The sequence below is a fragment of the Herpailurus yagouaroundi genome, unplaced genomic scaffold, assembly GCF_014898765.1.
Source record: "Herpailurus yagouaroundi ecotype Mexico unplaced genomic scaffold, PumYag 141, whole genome shotgun sequence".
NCBI classification, from domain to species: Eukaryota; Metazoa; Chordata; class Mammalia; order Carnivora; family Felidae; genus Herpailurus; species Herpailurus yagouaroundi.
The window spans coordinates 829,525-851,259 of NW_024412396.1; the positions used below are offsets into that span (position 1 = coordinate 829,525).

The 21,735-nt window shown below is 42.3% G+C and overlaps 2 protein-coding genes across 10 annotated transcripts; both read left to right on the plus strand.

Annotated features, from left to right (window-relative positions):
• The first annotated feature begins 136 nt into the window (after positions 1 to 136).
• Positions 137 to 12,222, plus strand: ANG (angiogenin). Of its 5 annotated transcripts, none has more exons than XM_040476524.1 (2): positions 137 to 248; positions 11,592 to 12,222. In XM_040476524.1, exon 2 carries the CDS (start codon positions 11,610 to 11,612, stop codon positions 12,048 to 12,050), a length of 441 nt encoding a protein of 146 aa, XP_040332458.1. In that variant the 5' UTR covers positions 137 to 248; positions 11,592 to 11,609; the 3' UTR covers positions 12,051 to 12,222. The 5 variants fall into 5 exon arrangements, with proteins under 5 accessions (XP_040332458.1, XP_040332460.1, XP_040332456.1 ...); XM_040476526.1 differs by lacking the exon at positions 137 to 248 and adding an exon at positions 4,719 to 4,799; XM_040476522.1 differs by lacking the exon at positions 137 to 248 and adding an exon at positions 6,492 to 6,604.
• On the plus strand, positions 143 to 18,626 carry LOC121031414 (ribonuclease 4). Of its 5 annotated transcripts, none has more exons than XM_040476528.1 (2): positions 143 to 248; positions 17,379 to 18,626. In XM_040476528.1, the coding sequence occupies exon 2, from the start codon at positions 17,396 to 17,398 to the stop codon at positions 17,831 to 17,833; it is 438 nt and encodes a 145-aa protein (XP_040332462.1). In that variant the 5' UTR covers positions 143 to 248; positions 17,379 to 17,395; the 3' UTR covers positions 17,834 to 18,626. The 5 variants fall into 5 exon arrangements, with proteins under 5 accessions (XP_040332462.1, XP_040332465.1, XP_040332463.1 ...); XM_040476531.1 differs by lacking the exon at positions 143 to 248 and adding an exon at positions 4,721 to 4,799; XM_040476529.1 differs by lacking the exon at positions 143 to 248 and adding an exon at positions 6,490 to 6,585.
• The last annotated feature ends 3,109 nt before the right edge of the window (positions 18,627 to 21,735 follow it).

The following is a 21,735-nucleotide window of genomic DNA, read 5'->3' on the forward strand; positions in this document are numbered from 1 at the left end:
CAACCGCACAGAGGCTCCAACACCGTCCGCCTCCCCGCCCCCTTTCCGCTGCATCCCCCGCCCGTCGGTGTAGCAGTGTACACAATCGCAAACTGACCCCACCCAGGATCCAAAACAGGATTCAAAAAAACGTCTTTGCGTTTTCTACCAGCTCCCTATCCTCAAACAAGGGGAGGGGAAGAAGCCGGTGAGAAAAACCTCTCTTTCCGCCGCCCTGCGCGTTTCTGCAGCATTGCTCCGAGGCCGAGGTGGGTTCACATTCCGCTCCTCCTCCTTGTCAGTAGTTTTACCAAGAGCGTTTTGGCCCGAGGAGCCCCTTCTTAGCAGAGTCAGTGTGGGGCTCTTCGGGGAGGCGTTTGCGGAATCGGGTTGGAGCTGCTGAGGAATGGGAAGGAAGGTAAAAGTCCTGTTCTCGTACGACTTAGCGAGTCTACATTCCCGCCCTGAGGTTTACTTCCCGCAGCTGAGCAGAGATGGCAGCATGACAATCTGTTGCCTAGAATGTGGGCTCAGAGGGGGAGCACAGAATTGGCAGACAGAATGGAGGCGGGGAGTGGGGGGCGGGTAGGGGGGAGCCTGCACTTGCTCAAACCTAAGGATTCTTTACCTGGTACCCAGGTGGATCGCCAGATTGATGAAGCAGGCCTTGTTCTTTTTTTGCCAGCATAACTGGCACTTGGGGCTGATGTTTTCATTTTCTGGTTACTCACATCTGTCTCCTCACCCTTAACCCACCCTCAGCCAGGGCTGAACTTCTTGGAGACACTGCAAACAACCTCTAACCCAAGCTTTCTTACTAGAATGTTGGGATCCTTGGCCTTCTTACTCTGAGACAGCATGTCATATGGTAACACATGGTAACACATGGGCGAAACAGAGCATCTTTATTTAGGAAGGACAGTAAAAACAGTTTTAGCATCATGCCAGGGACTAGGGAAATCACAAATGAGGCAAGACCCTCCCTCTGTGTTGCTAAGGACCTTATAATCAAGTCATAAATGTAATCACTAGAAGCGCAAGTGACATAATTACCTGAATAGCACTGGCCAACTAACTTCCCAGAAGCAGCCTCAGGTATTCAAAGAACTCCTTAACTACAGTTACTAACTAGTTAGTGCCGAAGGACAATTTTTATACACTTTATTTTAAGCAACTCTTTTACAGATAAAGGGGGAGTAAAATATTTTGAAATTCATGGAAATAGTCAATAGGTTTCCCTTAAACAACAACTTTCAGTGGCACCTTTAAAATAAGCTTTAATTTTCTAGAAATTGCTAGTGTGGAATACGAAAGCTGTGTGGTGTGTTGGAAAGCTTCTAGGTCCTGGAACACCAGATGTTCCTTGGAGAATGCATGTTATCTTTCTCTGTTCCTCAGTTTCCTTATCTGTAAAATGAGGGCTTGATAGTCCTCCAGGTCTCCCTCTTTCTTATTCTAGGACATCTTGGGGTGGCAGTGTGTAAATGACCCTTATATAAAAGAGGGTACTCTAGTAATGTGGAGAAGAGCTGTAGTTTGGCAGAGAAGATGGGGAAAAACCATTCCAGGAAAAGAAGAATGTTTCTGGCTATTGTTGAAAGGGCAGATGTCAGGTTATAAGCAGGCAAAGGTAAGAGACTTGTCAAGCTATTGTTGGAAGCATTTGCCCATGCGATTTAGAAATTAAAGTAGATGGCTAAGAAAGTGGACCATATCAGGCCAGTAAAACCCCTCAGGAGGAGTTTTCACTTAATCCATATTTGAGCAAAGAGCAATTTGTGTTAATAGTAATTCTTAGAAGAACACCTTGAGATACCTGGGAGAGAGAATGGGCACAAAGCCCCACATTTGTTGACAGTACATGTGTAATTTTTGTCTTTGTTTGAAAATACACAGGCATGTAAGCAAGAGTGTGGCTTATTTTCCCCCAGTCATACTGCCCCCCCCCACCCATTCCTGGAGATGTGATCCTTCTTTTCATTGGAGCTTCATCCTCTTTTAACCATTACTTCTATTAGTCAATAAGTTTCATGCTTATAAACCTAAAAAAAAGTTAGAGTTAAAATAAATTTAGAGATTAGTCATTCCTCTCCATCGCCTAATTTTGTAATTAGTGTTAAGGACAGAATTAAACATATGTACTCTGTCTAAAGGGTAAAGGACACCAGCACTTGAGTCCTTAGAAAGAGAACCCCAGGCTTCCTGTGTCTACATGCAAGGAAACTAGTGGCGTGAAGAAGAGACACAAGAAAAATTTCAGGAAGAGGGGAATGACTTTCAAATTCAAGCTGTCAGAACATTTTTTTAAATATATGAGTGGGTTTTTCTCAATTGACAATTACTTCACACCTATTAAAATTACTGAAAAAATATAGATATAATTCCTTGTTGTAGGTATTTAGAAATACAAATGAGTAAGCACTTAAATGCATTTAAAAAAAATCTTTTTTAACGTTTATTTATTTTTGAGATAGAGAGAGACAGAGCATGAATGGGGGAGGGTCAGAGAGAGGGAGACACAGAATCTGAAACAGGCTCCAGGCTCTGAGCTGTCAGCACAGAGCCCAGCGCAGGGCTCCAACTCACGGACCACGTGATCATGACCTGAGCCGAAGTCGGCCGCGCAACCGACTGAGCAACCCAGGCACCCCGCACTTAAATGCATTTTAATGAAATAGTCAAACTTCCCCCCTGCCAAACCTTTCTTTTATGTTTTTCATCATAACCACATTGTGCCAAGCTGAAAAGAAAGGAAAAACCATGGGACTGAAAGCAAACCATTCGCCATTCACCTAACTGGCTTTTTACATTGTCACCTATGTGGGGGAGGGTGTTAATTCTCCCCAAGTTGTCAGGTGAAATACCACAGGCAAAGAAGGGACCTGGCTGTGAGCAGAGGCCTGAGGCTGCTCCCAGCAATACAGCATAAAGCTAACATCAGAGGCTGGTCTGTTTGTGTGAGTTGGTGTTTGGCCTGGTGCTTCAGGCCATGGGACTGTGTGTGTGTGTGTGTGTGTGTGTCTGTGTGTGTGCTCGAGTTTTAGGTGATTTATCAGAGAAGGATCCTGTTAATCAAGTCCTCTTGATCTCCACAGACTGTGGGAGTTTGCTACTGCTTCACTGTCCAGGATTGCTGAGGCCATAGGGGTGTTGCAATGGGCCTGGCCGTGTCCTCCCCACAAAATGACTAATAACTTTATTTTTTTTTAATATGTGTTTATTTTGAGAGACAGAGACAGAGCAGGCAGGGGAGGGGCAGAGACGGAGAGAGAGTATCCCAAGCAGGCTCTACACTGCCAGCACAGAGACCAACAACATGGGCCTTGATCCCATGAACTGTGAGATCCTGACCCTTAGCCGAGCCGATATCAAGAGTCAGATGCTTAACTGGCTGAACCACGCAGGCAACCCATTAACAACTTTTTAGAATTCAGCTCTTCAGCGTCTCTTTAAATAGTGATATATGATTAATTTAAAATAGGTACCACTCTCAAATACCAGGTTTGCCCACAAATGGAAAGTGAGAACTAGGGCACCCTGTTAGGTGCAGGTAGAGTCCCCACACTGTGGGCCCCTTTTCTTGTTGATTTTCTTGGTACCTAACAGACTTTGAACTTTGGTATTTGGCAGAACAATCGTGTGGATCAGGGACACGCCTGTCCCTTCCTTTCCAGAGACTTCAGTAACCCTGAGGCACCAGGTACTGAGGGAGAGGCAGTTTGCAGTTGTATGCTCAGCCCTTTTCTCACTTCCCCAGACTTTTTTCCTTTTAGCTCAGACTTTGGCACCAGACTTTTTCCTTTTAGCTCAGACTTTGGCTGGGGGGTGCCGGAAAAAGGGAAGAGAACAGGGGGAAAAAGTGAAGCTCAGGCAGGGCTGGGCCTCAACACAGCTGAAAAGCCAGTGAAGGTTGTCCTTTTCCAGGCTCTCCGTGTTGCCCAGTCTTCTTCCTCCTCAAATCCTCAGGCCATTCCAGTTGCCTAAAACCATTCTTCAGCTGGGCCATAAAGCCCATGCCCAAGCATGTGTGAATCACAGACAGCTGTTTAAGGAGTTTATCCTCCTAGGAATTTTGGCATTGGAACAGGGACCAGTACCTAAGAAATGAAGGTCTATCCATGGGCTTTCAGGATTTACCAGTCAGCCAGAAGCAGAGCCTTCCTGGTAACCTTGGAAGCCTTCCTGCTCTAAGTGGGAGTCAGGCCCGCCTTGTCCAGTAGCTGTTGCCAAACCCAATTGTGTTTGTAAGTCTTAAGAGAATCCAGGAGAGTTTGTGGTTGGGATTTCCAAAGTGAGATCAGATGGTATATTTCTAGAAGCAATGAGAGGTAACAAAAAAGCTTGGGGACTAGGAGTCAGTCACTCTTTTAGATACTAAGAGTGCAGAGATGAATGAAACCATTATTCTTCTCTCTAAGGATTCCATCTAATGCAGAGACAGAAATCATCAAAGGGTGATGGCTAACGACCTGTTTCCTAACCTGAAGTAAAGCCAGATCCATCCCACCCATGTTGTAAGAACTCCAGATCAGCTCGCATTCTTCCCTGAGCATTCCTGAAGTTCCCAGGGGGTGCAAACATGTTTGCAAACTAGCCCCTTTAGCCAACATAGTGAGGCTGCCATTTGGTTCTTTCTTACTCCAGCTCCCTGGGGGAGGTCTATGCCTGCCCTAAAAGGGTCCCATGCTGCTGAGAATGCTTGAAGATGCCAACACACAGTGTCCTCTTCCTTTTTGATAGAGCACATGGTCTGACCTGTTGCTGTAGTTCTTGTCCAAACTCGACTCAACTCTGTCTCAACAGGAGCCTCCTCCAGGAAGGTATTTTGCCTCCTGCCCCACCCCCTACACCACCTGCAGTCAACCATGTAGTGAACTTGTTTACAGTGGTTTGCTGTGTGCTTCCTGAATCTTAGAGAGATTTCATGAAACAACCTTGATTTTTATTGTAGAGCCCTCCCTGTAGGCCCAGGAGGCCAGGTCAGAGGGGATGTGAATGAAGCACACCATATTCCTTGCCCAACACCGGTCCACGGCCTTGGCATCTTTCTCCCACCTCTTATCATGGCCTTCTCTATGGATGAATCCATCCCTGGAGCGTCACAGACTCTGACACAAATAGGCTTCACTTGGGCTGACCCACTAGCTTTTCACCCACACCAGGACCCACCTGAAGTCTAGAGTCAGCTTGGCACCGCTGCTCCATGCTGGCCTCAGCACGGTGTGTCCTGGGTACAGAGAATCCCCCAAAGGAAGACGTGGGCAACTCCTCCTGGGATGGGTGGGACTGTGAAGCACCTGGCAGGACTCAGAGAAGGCACCGCTCATGCTGAGTCTGGAAAGATAAGTAGATCCGCTCCCCGAAGATGAGAGGTTTGAAGTCTGCCTAAACCATTCCCCTGCTGTTTGATCTGGGAGCTTCCTGGCTTAACGTAACACCTACCTCACACAGTCCTGGTGACAGTTAAATATGATCACGTATGTGAGAGCATCATAAAATGAAAGGCAATGACTGTAAGTATTATGATTATTATGATGATTTCAAGTACAGTTATTTTATTGGCAGGCAGCCTGTCTTTACTGACACCTGCTCAAAGACAGGCAGGCAGAAAACAGGTAGATGGATGACAAGAGAGGGTTGGGGATTTTTTAAAAAAGAGCCCTATTGGAGATGCCACACCAGTGTAGATGGTTGCTGAGGGTCTGTGAAGCAGTTGGCAGCCTGCAGCTACCTGATATTTGAAACTATAGGATCTTTATAAAGTGACCCCAGTGACCTTTGGCTCAGTTGGCTTGTTTCTATTCAAGCAACAAATCCAAATCTGCTTTGTGAGTAGATGCAGTATCGGTGTTGCACTGATGGTGGAGATAAATTTCGCAACTGTGTTACAAGGAACAGAAAATTGAGTGCTTGCGATTTATCTCTTGTGAACAGGTTAGGATGAAAGGAAGGAGAAGCCCAGGAAATACAGCCAGGAAACTTCTGAGGGTTAGTAGCTGGAAGGCTCAGGTCACAGGCAGGGTATGAATAGCTGTCACGTAACCTTCTCTGGGCATACTTTCCTGGTTCTGTGAAGTTGATGAAATAGCCTACTTAGCATTTTTCATGAAACAAAATTATGTGGGTAAGAACAAAGGACAGTGAAACAGCATCGTCTTACTCTGCAGGCTTTCTCCAAGGCGGTTCTTGGAGATGGCCCATAGGATCAGAAACAACATCTTCTGGATCCAGATTACTGCATGTCCTGCCATGGGCAAGAGTCAGAACCACAGACATCAGAAATAGGCAGCTATGGGACAAAAGGCCATGTTTATCAAACTTGGCCTTCCAGAACAAATTTCTAATCCATTCAAGTGGGTTAATATTTGACCCAGTCATGCCCAGGGAAAAGGTGAATGACTCTCCTTGTTTGTCCAAGAGCAGTGTCCTTGGTTTTCATGTCTCTGCCAGGATCAGAGATCTTTAGATCTAGTCTTTCCACCCCATTTATCTGATCACTATATAATCAGAACCAAAAGGGGCCTCTAGGTTCACACAGCTGGAACTCATCTCCAGGAACAAACAGCTGGAACCCATCTTCAGTTGGAGGGAAACTTCCAGACTTTTGTAAGATTCTTCCTCCTGGGTAATCTATTTTTCTGTTTGTTTATATGTATACTATTTCTAGACATCCATCCACTTCAGTGAAACCATTTTTTCCCTTTTAAAAACTCTTGGTCCAAGTTCACGAATTAAGAAGGAAATAAGTCAGATTCTAAAATGTAAAATGCAAACAGATTTCTTCTGGGCTAGCCTAAATGTAGAAATAAAAGGAAATTAGTGATACTGGGAACAAGTAGAGATTTAGAAGGGATTCCTAAATTGTGATAAAGTCCCCACAGATCTGGGAAAAGCATTTGCTGAAGGGTATCTGGACCCCCACCCCTCTGCCCTGATGTCATATGTGGCTTAACAAGGAAAGAAACAGAAAGTATACTTTTACCTTGGTTTTCTTGTAATCTTTCCTGCTAATTCTTTCCTTAAGAAAGTTTTGGGTCTCTTTGAAAGCACAATAGAACAACACATGGCAAAAGCAAAAAAAAAAAAAAAAAAAGAAAAGAAAAGGTACACTGCAGGTTGAACAGAAGAAGGAAGGAAAGGGGACAAGGGAGGAATATGCATTAGGTGTCCTGCTTCCATTTTGGAGAATATTGCCCTAGGACAAATAAAAGTGTGAGACCATATTTATGGAAGCTGTAACCATAGTCACTGATCATAAACTGTCTAGTTAACTCCCTAGTGAATAAAGTTTGATAGATCTCTTGAATACAAAGCATTGCCTGTGAGGAGAGAGAATATTAGTTTTTGTGAAGATTAAAGGATTGTTTGAGGTAGAAGGTAAAGTTAATCTGGAAAACAAATTGTGGGACAAATTCCAGTAAGAAAAATGTGATGGTTATGTGCTTGGGTGTGGAAGGACAAATGTGAATGAATTTGACCACCAGATCTCTGTACCCTTGGCCTGGGCAGATTTGCTTCCCCACCACAAATAATCTCTTACTTGTTTTCTCCCAATTCCATTTGACCTCTCTTTAGGGGAAGTTTAGTATTGAGTATATAAGTGAGGAAGTTATGAGTGGGAGAGCAGATGTTGTTACTGGTGGCCCTAGTGTATACTTGCTAGGATTGGTTTCTGGGTGGCTGAGGGAGTTAAGATTGCAGTAAACCTGGGAAAACCTCAGCTAAGTTGTTACAGAATGAATGTACAAATGCTGCAAATCAGAAACAAAAATATTCCTTAACCTCTAGGGCTAGGACATGAGGACCTTCAAGCTCCAACAAGCAAGCGGTTTTTGAGGAGGTGAAGTTCCTGTGTCGCGTCAGTCCAATGTCTTAACTAGAGGTGGGCTGTAGGCTTGGCTTACACACCGAGCCTTAAGAGATGATGTGTCTCAGTCAACCTATCATCTGTTTCTTCCAGGTGGTGCCTTGTGCCACCAACTACACTTAGACACAAACTTGTCTCTGCAATTCCATCCTGATGGAACTAGAAAAGGCTTTTATGCTTAATGAGAACCATGGAGAAAGAGGCATTTAGAGTTAGCAACCCTAAAAGTTTTACAGATGAATACAGTAGGCCTGGAGAGGAAAATGAAGTCAGCCATTGAAAACATAATTATTGAGGGTCTACCATGAGGCAGACACTGTGATTCAAGGTGACTAATATCGGCTCTGCCCTCCTATAGATTACACACCAGTAGGAAACACTGACAAGTAAACAGGTCATTGTTGGCCCAAGATCACATAGATAATGGCTTGGAAATGGCACCCATGAAACCTGACAAGAGATAACCTTTATTTTATTATATCCTTGCGGACAGATCAGCTTCGTGACTTTTGCTTTAACACTTATATCTAGTAAAGTGTCCTTGATCTTAATATCTAAAGCATAGAGTGTTTGGACAGACACTCTTGGCAGACCTGCCAGCTCATACTCCCTTCTGTGAGCAGTGATATCCCCACAGCCTGTTAACACTGGCACTTCCTACAAGCACCCATGGTCTCCTCCCCAGCGTGGAAACCCTTGGCAACATTCCTATCCACCACTGCCACCTAACGACTCTTTTGGGTACTACCAGCTCTGGTTCTACTTCCTGATTTTTTTTTTTTTCTTTTTTTTTTTCTTTTTTTTTTTTCTTTTTAACTGGGATTTCTCCCTCTCTGGCAGAGAGGTGTTGACTGTGTGGTCTCTAACGTCCCTCCTATCTTGACATACTGTTATTCTACAATACCTTTGATGTTAGAAGGCATTGCTGAACAGGAAACTTAGTTGATTACAAGTCAATAAAACTTTGATGAGGTCTTCCAAAAAAAACTAGAAAAAGAAAACACAGCCAGGAGAATGAAAAGCGCAATGTAAGTGTAAAGAACTTGGTAGATACTGTATTGGAGCAGCAACCACGTAGGAATACCTGTTATTCTTTTAGGAGTGGCTCTCCTCCCAGCAATGATGTGCCACTTTCTTGCTAAACTTCCAAGAACACAATTTCACTTGATTCTATTACAAATGATACTCTGTGTGCTTAACGGAAACCTTTTCAGCCGCTGGTTATTTCAGTATTGTAGAATGGTCAAAAGATTCCTCAGTGTCTAATCTGGTATTTTTCAGCAGTGTACCAAATTTGTTTATAGTTGTGATGAAACAGACAAGGTGGATCAATGCCAAATGTTGATGAGAATGAGAGCTCACTTTGCTTACTCTGTCACATGCCTTCCAGGTAACCAGCAAAACCCTGGATCATACTCCCAGGGCTGTTTAGCAACAGGCTTACTGCTAGGACCTATTGCCTCTGTAAGGTCTACCAAAATAATTTTATATGAAAATAATGTTTATTGACTTACACACAAAAAAGCACAACATAAAAATCAATAATTAATTTAATATCTATAATATACCATCTATTATTAAATTTAGTATTCAAAAGAATTATATTACATTCAAGAATAATTCAAAGGTCAAAATTTTCTCCCATTATGAGAATTTCTCAGTATGTGTGATGATTGCAAAAAAAACCTAGCTGTTCATAAATTAAATTAATTACTCACAGACAATTTGAGAAACAAAATTATAAAAATCAGTTTCAGATATTCAGTGAAAAGTCATTTTTTTTATTGTTGGATATGGGGCATTCACATGTATTTGATATAATGTGTAGGACTATGGTGTTTTTTTTTTTTCTGACTTATGTAGAATCAAGATGATATTTTTCCTCAAATTTTTATTTAAATTCTAGATTGTAAACATATAATGTAATATTGTTTTCAAGGACTATGGTGGTTTTAAAAGGCACTGAATACTCTTTAGGGTTTTCTCCAAAGAACTAAAGGTATAGTCAGAAACTACTTGCTGCAAACACCAAATATCTTTCAATTCTCAAATCTACAAATTTCATAAGAAATACAATCTTAAAAGTCCATAAAGAATTTCTTCTCTATTTTGTTATCATCTATACTTGTTTAATTCTATTTTTTTTTCTTGAGAGAGAGAAAGAGAAAGAGAGTGCCAGCAGAGGGTTGGAGGGAGAGGGAGAGAAAGAATATTAAACAGGCTCCATGCCCAGTGTGCAGCTGGACATGGCTAGATCTCACAACCGTGAGATCATGACCTGAGCCAAAATAAGAGTTGGATGCTTAAACAACTGAGCCACCCAGGCGTCCCTAATCCTATTTTTAATTATCTATCACTGAGTAAACATCATGTTCCAGGTAAAAAGCACCTTGTTTACCCTGTGGGTGTGTTTGAGTGTCTGACACACCGCCCCTGGGATGTGTGAGTTCTACGGTTTGAGATTGACAGCTCCTGAGAGAGAATGGTGGCGATCCTATTCTCCTTTTTCTTCCTCTGAGAAAAATTTGAGAAATCATCGCAGCAAATCGTAAGGCCTTTGACTTGAAAAAGTCTAAGGAGGGGTGCCTGGCAGGACTCTTGATCTCAGGGTTGTGAGTTTGAGCCATAGAGTTTAAGGGGGGCAAAGTGTCTAAGGAGTTGTTTTTATTTTGTTTTTGTTTTTATCACAAGGTAACATCATTTGCCTGTGTGTAACAGTCTGCGTACACGTGCAGGAAAAATTAGAAAATATTCTCTGAGGGGCGCCTGGGTGGCTCAGTCAGTTAAGCGTCCCACTCTTGATTTTGGCTTGGAGCCTGCTTGGGACTCTGACACTCTCTCTCTCTCTCTCTCTCTCTCTCTCTCTCTCAAAATAAGTAATTTTTTTTTTAAAGAAAATGTTATCTGAGAATGATTCAAAGTGTCCCCAATGCATAAAACAACTGAGGATAAGCTTTTATTCTTCTTCTTCCAGTCCTAAGAGTTGATCCAGACCCAATTCCAAGCATTACATGGGTTCTTCCATGTTCCTCCCTGTTCGTTCTAAATAGCACCTCATAATTCCACCTTTGGCCATGAAACACCTACTTCTTGGGGAACTAGGTCTGCCTCCTTTCTCCTGAGGATAAAACTGCTCTCAACTGCTCTCCTCACAGCCGGCTTACTAACTGACTTGAGTATCTGACATCCTGTCTTCAATAGTCCTCTGATCGACCCTTCCTTGGGCTCAGGGTTCCCTCTAAGTACCCCTTCTTCATAGCTCTCGCCTCCTATTTTACTGTCTCATCTCAGGAAATTGGAGCTCCGTCCCTTCTCCCTGGATGCACCATCCTCTTTCAGGGAGGCATTTGGTGTATCTTGATGGTCTTTGTGTTCCAGGACCTAGCACAGTGTCTGGTACCCAGTAGGGACTTACATAAAGGTTGTTAATATGTTAATCAGTGAAGTAAAGAATGTGGATGGATTTTGTAATGCTGTGATTGATAGAAAGGTAAATAGCTATCCTAATGGATAGGAAAGAATGGTTGGGGCAGGGAGTTGTGTTCAGGAAACTTTTAATTCGACTTTGCAAAGTCGACTGATGAAACGTTTGAGATTAATGAGGAAGGGAAAAGAAAAGATGTATTTAGGTGACTGAGGATACCTGATTCTAGAAGCTCTGTCAGAGAGGAAAGTCCCTGTCCTTTTAGCCTAATCTGGCAATGCCATTCTGTGCCCCGACCACATCTCCTTTTGCCCTTGGCAGGAGCCCCTGTTGAAAGAGATGGTGATGGGCCAGGGCCCCCTGTTGTTGGTCTTCATGCTGGGTCTGGGTCTGACCCCGCCAACCCTGGCTCAGGATGACTCCAGGTACAAACACTTCCTGACCCAGCACTATGACGCCAAACCAAAGGGCCGGAATGACAGATACTGTGAAAGCATGATGGAGAGACGAGGCCTGACCACACCCTGCAAAGACACCAACACCTTTATTCATGGCAACAAGGGCAGCATCAAGGCCATCTGTGGAAATAAGAATGGAAACCCTTACGGAGAAGCCTTAAGACTAAGCAAGTCTCCTTTCCAGATCACCACCTGCAGGCACGTAGGAGGGTCTCCCCGGCCTCCCTGCCGGTACAGAGCTACACCAGGCTTCAGACACATTGCTGTTGCCTGTGAAAATGGCCTGCCTGTCCACTTTGATGAGTCCTTTTTCCGTCCATAACCAGCAGGCTACAGCTGGCTCTGCTCCCCTTTCCTTGCATTTCCCTCCACACCCCAGAACAGTGGTGGCAACATTCATTGCCGGGGGCCCGGAGAATGACCTGCCTGGATCTCTTGCTTTCCTTTTTACAACATGCTTAAGAAATAAAAAATGACTCTGAAATCAGTAAGAATCAAAGTCTTCTCACTGATTATTGGCCTATAAATCTATTAAAACCCCATTTTCTCTACTCAGCTGCTCCCTGAGAGGATTGGATACAATAGAAATGCCCTTTTCCTTATCAGCCAGTTCCTCATTAGTCAGTAGGGAGGTGGACTTTACCTTTGTGTAAAAAGAAGGTGGTTAAATTCATCTTACAGAAAGAACTAGGAAAATTCCAGGGCTTATGGCAACTAAGCAGAATTTTCAGAAGGGGCAAATAATAAGCCCAATATTACTTTTACAAATGTTAAACCTTGAGAAAAGTTGAGGACTAAATACCAACAGATTAATCACACTTTCTCTCTTTCCCACACCCATACATGTAACCCTGCATCAATACCAAAATCCATGCAGAGTAGACACCTCTTATCTTAAGCAGGAGCTAATTTTTTTATGTTGCCTTGAATGGAATACTCCCCGGATATTCTCATGGCTATTTTATATAAAGATCAAAAAGTGATTACTTTATTATTCATTCATTCATTCATTCATTCATTATTACAGTCTTTTCTCCCTAATCTCTTACTTGATCAAATAATGTCTGGCAACTGTGAGATCTTTGGGAAGGCACAGAAAGATTCCAAGCTTATTTTTTATTCTTCTTCAACTAGATTTGGTTTTCAAGTAAACAGAAACTTAAGTTAACGACATTCTCTTTGTAAAATATACTTATCAGTCCACAGGTTAAGTGATTAACTTCCTGTTAACCTAATTCCTATCAACAGGTGTCTCCATATTTTATTTAGAAAGCAGTTGATAAATTACAGTAATAAATTACAGTTTGCCATCTTGTGAATGTATAACTGTCGTGGTCGCAGTATCCCCAGTGGTGGCCTCCCCTGCTGCCCACATTGCTCTTAAATGGGCCAAGAACCCTGGTTTCTCAATACTCGGGTTATAGATCAGTGTCTAGGTGCCATCTGGGAGAGCCCAGCCTCCCTGAAAATATTCAGATTTGGGGAGGAAGTGATGGAGAAGTAGGTTACAGGTGTATACTCAGCACATGAATCTGTCCGCCTTGAGTTACCTATTTCAAAATTAAAAACACTGTCATTAGAGAGAAGAATTTTCCGAACCTCTCTTATTAGAAAATGTGCCTTATCATAAAATCTCAAAAACTCCTTAAAGAGTAAGAAAATTCCAATTTGTGGTAGAGTATTTGGACGCTTTCTCAGGGTCTCCAACCAGTACTATGTCCTTGATATGAGGCAAAGTGACTTCCATACAGATCATTGCCCCTCTCTTGATATAGAAGGTTAAAGGCACAGACCATTATTATATTGATCACACCATATCTGAGAAAACTCATGTCTTCTCCAAACATCTGCTTAGAGCATTACCATTGCAAACTCTGCTCTAGTGTTGGGTCAAATGACCATTTCCCCGGAGATGACATGGCAACGGGCTGTGGGTGCTTCTTGTCCTGCTTTTGGAGCTAGTAGCAGCTTGGTGGCCAATCCTAGCACTTTTTGCTCTGGTTCTCTTGTTCTCTCACTGTCAAAAGCTGTTTAGAATGAAATGTCAAGTCACAGGCAAGTCATTTCATCTGGAGTGAATCATTTGAGGAGTTGCAGTACTGGTCAGCTGTACTTTATTGACTTTGCAAGGGAAAGAGAAGAAAAACTTCAAAAGTGTCAAGTCCTTTGAGGATTGGTCACATTCAAGGAACAAACTTCAGTGCAATTTGGACAGGACAAATTTCTCTAGAGACACAGCAGAAATGCTAGTAGGTGAGATAATTCAGCTTAAAAGGGGCCTTGTAATTTCTTGGGAATATAGGTACTCTACAAAATAAGGGGGAAGGGATCCAAAATGTATGCAGTTTGGTGCAGTTATTCATTATTTTTATCAGATTGAAGGAAGCAAAGGAAAACAAGAGGAATGGAAATTATGAAAAGATCATTGCCAACATTTACTAAACACTATCATGGGCTGGGCGTTGTGATAAGCACTTGACATTGATTTTATCATTAATTCTTCATAACATCTCTAAGAGGTGGGTATTACCATTATGCTCATTTTACTTACGAGAAAATAGGCTGAGAGATTAAGTAATTTCCCCAAGGTCACACAGTTAATGTGGCAAAGCTAGGTTTTGGGGATCACCATATAGAAATTAGTTCTTATTGAGAGTCAATCTGGTGCAGTGAAGAAAGACTTTGGGACAAACTCTGACCAAAAACTATGTGTTGGGATGATTCAGGCATCATTTGATTTTCTGTAGTACCTAGCACCCTGAGATGTACCCATTGACGTCTACATTGGACTTTGGTTCGCAAATATTTTCCCATGTCTTGTTAAATCAGTTCGTTATTGTGGCTGAAGCCATGGGTTTGTTCTTGTATGAATAGTTCAAGTTTTCTCTGTAGTCAGTTATTTTGCTGAACCATGATCTTGGTCACAAAGAAGGATGAGAGAAAGTAGACAGAACTGTGCAAGATGAGAGGTGCAAGATCAGATCTGGGAAAAACAACCCAAAGTACGTCATTGTGATGAGCCATTACCCAAGTGCTAAGTGTGCCTTCAGAAGTTGTATCCATGGGTGCTGGGGTGAGGAGTAAATTGAGCATCATTTCTCCCATCCATCTTTCTTCCCATGACTCCTTCACTTCCTTCTCTTCCTGACTCCATCTCTCATATCAGCTGCAGGCACAGCAATATGACATAGAGCTTTACAACTTTCTGTGCACAGGCAAAAGGTGGCTGTGAACATAGAAGGTGGCATGTAAAAGAATGATGGTTATGTTTCATTCTGTCATTACCACTAACCAAAGTGTAGGCTTTAGGTGGAACAGATCGCAGGTCCCTCATTAGCCATTTCAGTCACTTACACGAGTGATCCGGCATCAGGAAGCAGCACCTTTGCAAACAAAGGCCAGTAGTGCCCATATATGTCAACCCAGGGGTTCAGCTGAGGCCAGCCCTTGGACTGCACGTGTAGAAATGGGCCAGTCTTCCTCAAAAAAATTGCCTTTGCTATTGGGATGCTCACTCCCTGTTGAATTGGAGATTTTTTTTTTTCCCTCTACTGAGTCAACCCTGCCTCATCATAAGAGTCAAGTAGTTCACAGTTTGAGTTCATGTCAGTCCCAGACTGACAGCCAGAAGGCAGCATCTAGCTAGTGAGTTAGTGTGGTAAGTGACTCCCACCTCTACTCCCACCCTATTCCACCCCTGATTACATTCTGTTGCTAGAGAGAACCAACTCTGAGCACAAACATCTATAGTACCTTGGATATTTGGGACGTAGGGTGGGAGAGGCAATTAGAAGATGGCAGAAAGAGTACAGATTTTAGAGCCAGATAGGCCTTGGATTCCTTTCTTTAATTAGTCCCTAGCAGCAATGTTCTGAAACTATATCACAATGCTTTCTTTGTCGTTGCTCCAGAGGTGTTTGTTTGTTTGTTTGTTGACTCTGTAAAATAAATGTTTATTTCCCACCATCAAGAGGTGCCAGCACAAAGATCCTGCAGCCAGAGAATACAGAGAATTACCAACAGCTATTGACAAGACAGGCAGAGCATCAAGGATAGATGCAGGACAATGGAGTATATCAGCAGGGCCTAGTTTTTTGGGTTGTACATGGAAACAGAAAAAGAAAACCCCACAATCCACATCCTTTTTTGTGGAGATTGTGCTATTTATATTTCTTTATTTATTTTTAAATGTTTATTTATTTTTGAAAGAGTGAGAGAGAAAGAGAGAGCATGAGCAAGGGAGGGGCAGAGAGAGGGGGCACAGAGGATCTGAAGCAGGGGGCTTGAACCCATGAACCGTGAGATCATGACCTGAGCTGAAGTTGGATGCTTAACCGACTGAGCCACCCAGGTGCCCCTAGATTTATTTTTTTTAACTTTGTTTTAAATGTTTTATTTATTCTTGTGAGAGAGAGACAGAGTGTGAGTGGGGGAAGAGCAGAGAGAGAGGGAGACATAATCTGAAGCAGGCTCTGAATCTGAGCTGTCAGCCCAAAGCCCGATGTGGGACTTGAACCCACAAACAGTGAGATCATGACCTGAGCCGAAGTGGGATGCTTAACCCACTGAGCCCCCCAGGCCCCCCAAGATTTATTTTTTTAATGTTTCTTAGCTTCTTGGTTAATTCCACAAGCCTGGAAAACACCTTCGCGCTCTATATCCATTTCACTTCATTTGTTCACAAGCTCATGCATTTCGTTTATTAGTTTATTCAGCCAATATTTACTACCTTTAGTGCACTGAGACTTGATACTCTGCTTTTGTAGGGTTTCTTTACGTAATATTAACAGGATTTCCAAAAGGCCCTGATTTTAATATCATAGGAGAATAGCCAATTAAGAGGAAAATTAAATATTAATACTAATACTAATACCTAATACTGCCCCGACCTCTTTTCTGTACTTCTTCAATTCCAGATATAAGGAATTAAAATCAGTTCATCAGCTTTCTTTGACGTATCTTGAGTCTAGTGACACCTGGGTGGCTCAGTCAGTTAAGTGCTAAGTGTCTGACTCTTGATTTTGGCTCAGATCATGATCTCACAGTTCGTGAGTTCATGCCCCCATCAAGCTCCGCAATGCCCATGCAGAGTCTACTTGGAATTGTCTCTCTCTCTTCTTCTCTGTCTGCCCCTCCCCTGCTCTCTCAAAAAAAAAAAAAAAGAAAAGAAGAGAAGAGAAGAGAAAAAAGACATATTCTGAGTCTATCCAAATTTTTGGGAATCAGAGTCTCCAGAGGACTCAACACTCCAAAGATCACATGACTGGAGAATTACCTCAAGAAATAGTCAACTCCAGTTTCACTTAGCTCTGCCTTTTCTTCCTGTTCACGCTCTAACCATACAGGCCAGATACAATGGACAGCCACCTGGTCAGTGTCCACCCTGAGTTATTGTGCTCAGTGCAGCAACTTCTCTCCATAAAAGAGAACGACTCTTGCTTCCAGAAAAAGCCATGTTTACATACTCTTTGCTCTAGCAAAAGCAAGACAAGAAAAGTCATGAGCAGAGAAGAGTGAGGAGCTGATAAGGTACAGATAAGGAGGAAAGAGGAGACTAGAGTTGAGGAAATGACAGTTTGCCATTCTCTTCACCTCTCTCCGGTGCCCAAATCTTACCTTCCTTTCTCCTTCCCCTTGGGCTTCTCTCTAGGCATCTCCAAGGTCGTGATGGCTCTCCAGAGGATTCATGCATTGCTTCTGCTCTTGCTGCTGACCATGCTGGGGCTGGTGCAGCCCTCCTATGGCCAGGATCGCATGTACCAACGATTCCTGCGGCAACATGTGGACCCTGAGGGGACAGGTGGCAACGATGCCTACTGCAACTTGATGATGCAAAGACGGAAGATGACCGTGCGTCAGTGCAAGCATGTCAACACTTTCATCCATGAAGACATCTGGAACATTCGTAGTATCTGCAGCACCACTAATATCCAGTGCAAGAATGGCAAGATGAACTGCCATGAGGGTGTAGTGAAGGTCACAGACTGCAGGGAGACAGGAAGTTCCAGGACCCCCAACTGCAGATATAGGGCCTTGGCAAGCACCAGGCGTGTGGTCATTGCCTGTGAGGGTAACCCCGAGATGCCTGTACACTTTGACAGATAGACACCATCATGCAGGGGTGACAATCCAGCCCTTGGCCTTCAACTTAATGCGTAAACTGCAATGAGTAATGCATTTGAGCTGCCCCAGGCTCTGTCTCCTCTACTTCTTATTCTTTTTCTCTTTATAACCCATTCTGTTAAGCACATTGTATCAAAGAGAAATGGAGACATAAAATGAGGCTGGGCTTTTCTATAGTAAACTTTTTTGCTTTCTTTTATCATACTGGTCAGTTGAGCTCTCTCATCAGATCCTATCCTCTGGAATTTAGTCATTATCTGTATTTATATAGCACTTCAAGCATTTCAAAGTGCTTTCATCTAAATTATCTCATTTTAATAGCACAGCACTCCTGTAATGCTGCCTGTTGTATGTAGGAGCCCAAAGTTAAGAGATTTGCTGAAGACCATGAAGTTAGTGGAATAACTAAGACAGAAATCCAGTTGAACTGACTACCAATCCAGGGCTTTCTCCACTTCATCACAAGGAGCGTTTTGAAAGTAACTGCTTTTTGTTGTTTCCCAGAGTCAGCTGTTGGGAGAAGCATTACAAATTTGGAAATGTATGCTGGCAAATGAGAACTCTGTGTGATTTGGCTCCCTTGTTATGCTGGGCTCTAATAAGATCAGGAAATGATGCGAGGGATTTTCTTTCTCTCTCTCCGCGACTTTTGAATCACTCTAATAAGTCAGAATATTAAAAATGTACTAGATCATTTATGACTTATTCACTCTTCCTGACTGAAATGTTTTTCATGTTTTCCTTGTAATAAAGGACATAAACTGCAGGTATCTGAGAAGGCTGTGCTGTCGTTCTTTTGGGGGGATTATTTTTTCCCTTCTGGGTAGGGAATAATTCTTTGCATTCTTAAGTTTATAAGTATGCACACACCTTAATATCCTCATAAACTCTGGTCAAAGACTAATGCCTATCAGATCCATGACCATGACACAGAAACCTTTGTCTCATTTACTCAGAGGAAGAGACCCCTCTCAATTCTTAAATCCTGTCCTTCTCCCTCTGACTGTTTTAAACAAACTAGGGAGATGTATGAAGATGCTAGGGCTAAAGAAAGGAAGTGTGTGTGTGTGTGTGTGTGTGTGTGTGTGTGTGTATGTGTGTTTGTAAGGATAAACTGAAATCATTTGAGTTACAGCAGATACAGAAAGAAATCACTTTATAAATGGATTTGGTATACATATACATTGTGAAATAATCACTACAATTAGGCTAATTATCAAATCTGTCACCTCACTGTTTTGTGTGTGTGTGTGTGTGTGGTAAGAGCACTTAGGATTTATCCCGTTAGCAAATTTCAAGTATATAGTACTATTTCGCCACCTGTTAAACAAAAAAATTAACTGAGTAAAATTTTTTAGCTTGTGTATTTATTTTTAGTAATCTCTACGCCCAACATGGAGCTCAAACCCACAACCCCAAGATCAAGAGTTGTACACTCCTCAGACTGAATCAGCCAGGTGCCCCTTAACGGAGTACATTTTGAAGATCTTATTGGCTTTACTCAATGATTCATGGATCAGGCAGCATCCAGTATAACAGATAGAAAGGAGCTCCAAGGAGCTATACAAAATTAAAGACTTTTATAGGCAGGAGGAAGCAGGAACAAGGATGTTATACTAGGCAAAAAAGCAGGTCCTATATTGCAAGGTAACTTTCTTTAAGGGAGTGGTAGGAATCTATTAGGCAGATTATTTAACTAGTGCATCAAAAAGTTTCTGGTTTCTGGGAGAGCCAAAACTAGTTTAAGTCTCAATTTGATGATGTGGGGCTTAGCATAAGCAACTCCATTTTGGGCCTGTTATCTTGTTTTAACATATCTATAGTCAGTATGCTATACATCAGATCTCCAGAACTTATTTATTCATGATGGACATCTCCCCATTTCCCCTACCCTCCCAAGCCCCTAGTAACCACCACTGTACTCTGCTTCTATGAGTTTGACTATTTTAGATTCCACATATAAGTGAGATCATACAGTATTTGTCTTTCTGTGTCTAGGTTATTTCACTCAATATAACGTTCACCACTTCCATCCATGTTGTCAAAAATCACAGGATTTCCTTCCTTTTTAAGGCTGAATAACATTCCACTGTATATTAATACCACATTTTCTTTATCACACACTTTCCTTATCCATTCAACATCACTAACCATCAGGGAAGTGCAAATCAAGACTGCATTGACATATCACCTCACACCTGTTATAGGATGGCCATCATAAAAAATAAAAATAATAATAGGTGAGTGAAAAGTACCAGACAATTAGCTTTTTAAACTGTAACAGAGGTGCCTGACAGTAAGCTTTTGATTGCAAGGCATCCATTCCAAAGACATCCATCTCAAATAAACATACTGCTAGCTTTACAGCTAAATAAGGAGCTATGCTGTCCCACCCATGAACTTCCCCTTTTAGCCCTGGATGACCTAGATAACTCACCATTTGTGTGACCCTGCTTTTCCTTTCCCAAGCTTTAATTCCCCCTCTTATATTTTAAATTCACCAATAAAAACTAAACTCTCAAAATTGTAGGCATGCCACCCATGACTCCAACAAAGGCAGAGTCTGCACACTCCTTCTCTACACAAGAGCCCACTGTATGACTTTGAGTGTGCCATGTACCTTCCAGAATATATGATTAATAAGCTTTGTTTTTTCAAAGTTCACAATGGTTGTTGCTGAGATGTATCCTGCCATCATAATAAGAGCCACAAGGGCCAGTCCAGCCACAAGATTGGCTCTGGTTGGGGAAATGTCTGTGGGGGCTCAACACAAATCATGCAGGCAATGTACATGCCTCCAGGGATCCCTAGTTGATGACATCATGATACAAGAGCTGAGTCCAAGACAAAACAGTGAGGATATACAGAAAAGAGAACCCTGCTAACTACTGGTGGGAATGTAAACTGGTGCAGCCATTATGGAAAACAGCATGAAGACTCCTCAAAAAATTAAAAATAGAACTATCCTTTGATCCAGAAATCTCATTTCTGGGTGTTTATACAAAGGAATTGAAATCAAGATCTCAAAGAGATACCCACACCTTTATGTTCATTGCAGCATTGTTCACAGTAGCCAAGACAGGGGAAAAAAACAAAAGGAGCTTCAGCAGAAAGAAATCTTAACTGAATTTCCATCATTTGACTAAAGCAGAGCCTCCTAAAAAAATGGCCACCACTAACTTCCCTCCAAAGCAGTCTCCAGACAGGAGGTGTTTCAAAAAAACTGTGTAGAGTTGCCTGGGTGGCTCAGTCAGTTGAGCATCTCACCTTAGCTCAGGTCAAGATCTCACAGTTCTTGAGTTCAAGCCCCACATCAGGCTCGCTGCTGTCAGCACAGAGTCCGCTTCAGATCCTCTGTTCCCCTCTCTCTCTCTGTCCCTTCTCAGCTCGTGCATGGCTCTCTCTCAAAAATAAATAAATAAAATGTCAAAAGAATGAAAGAAAGAAAGAAAGAAAGAAAGAAAGAAAGAAAGAAAGGAAGGAAGGAAGGAAAGGAAAGGAAAGGAAAGGAAAAGAAAAGAAACTGTGTAAATGAGGTTTATCAGAACCCTTCATTTGTCTTCCCTAAAAGCCCATTTGTTTTTCCCTTGGAAGTCTTTCCCCACTCTCTTTCCCCTAACTAAGTTGGTTTATAAACTTCTATCTCTAGCTGGTCAGTGAACCTCTTCATCACAATGCATGTGTACAATTAAACCTGTTTTCTTTTTTTCCTGTTAATCTACCTATTTTCCTCCCAAAGATGTGTTTGGAAATGTATATTTAGAGTGAGGAGGAAAGATGAGAAAAGAATTCTGTCCTTGGCTCAATCCAAGTAGTCGTGAGAGTCGGTAAGTAAAAGAAACAATCTGAGGTGCCTGGTTGGCTCACTTGGAAGAGCATACAAA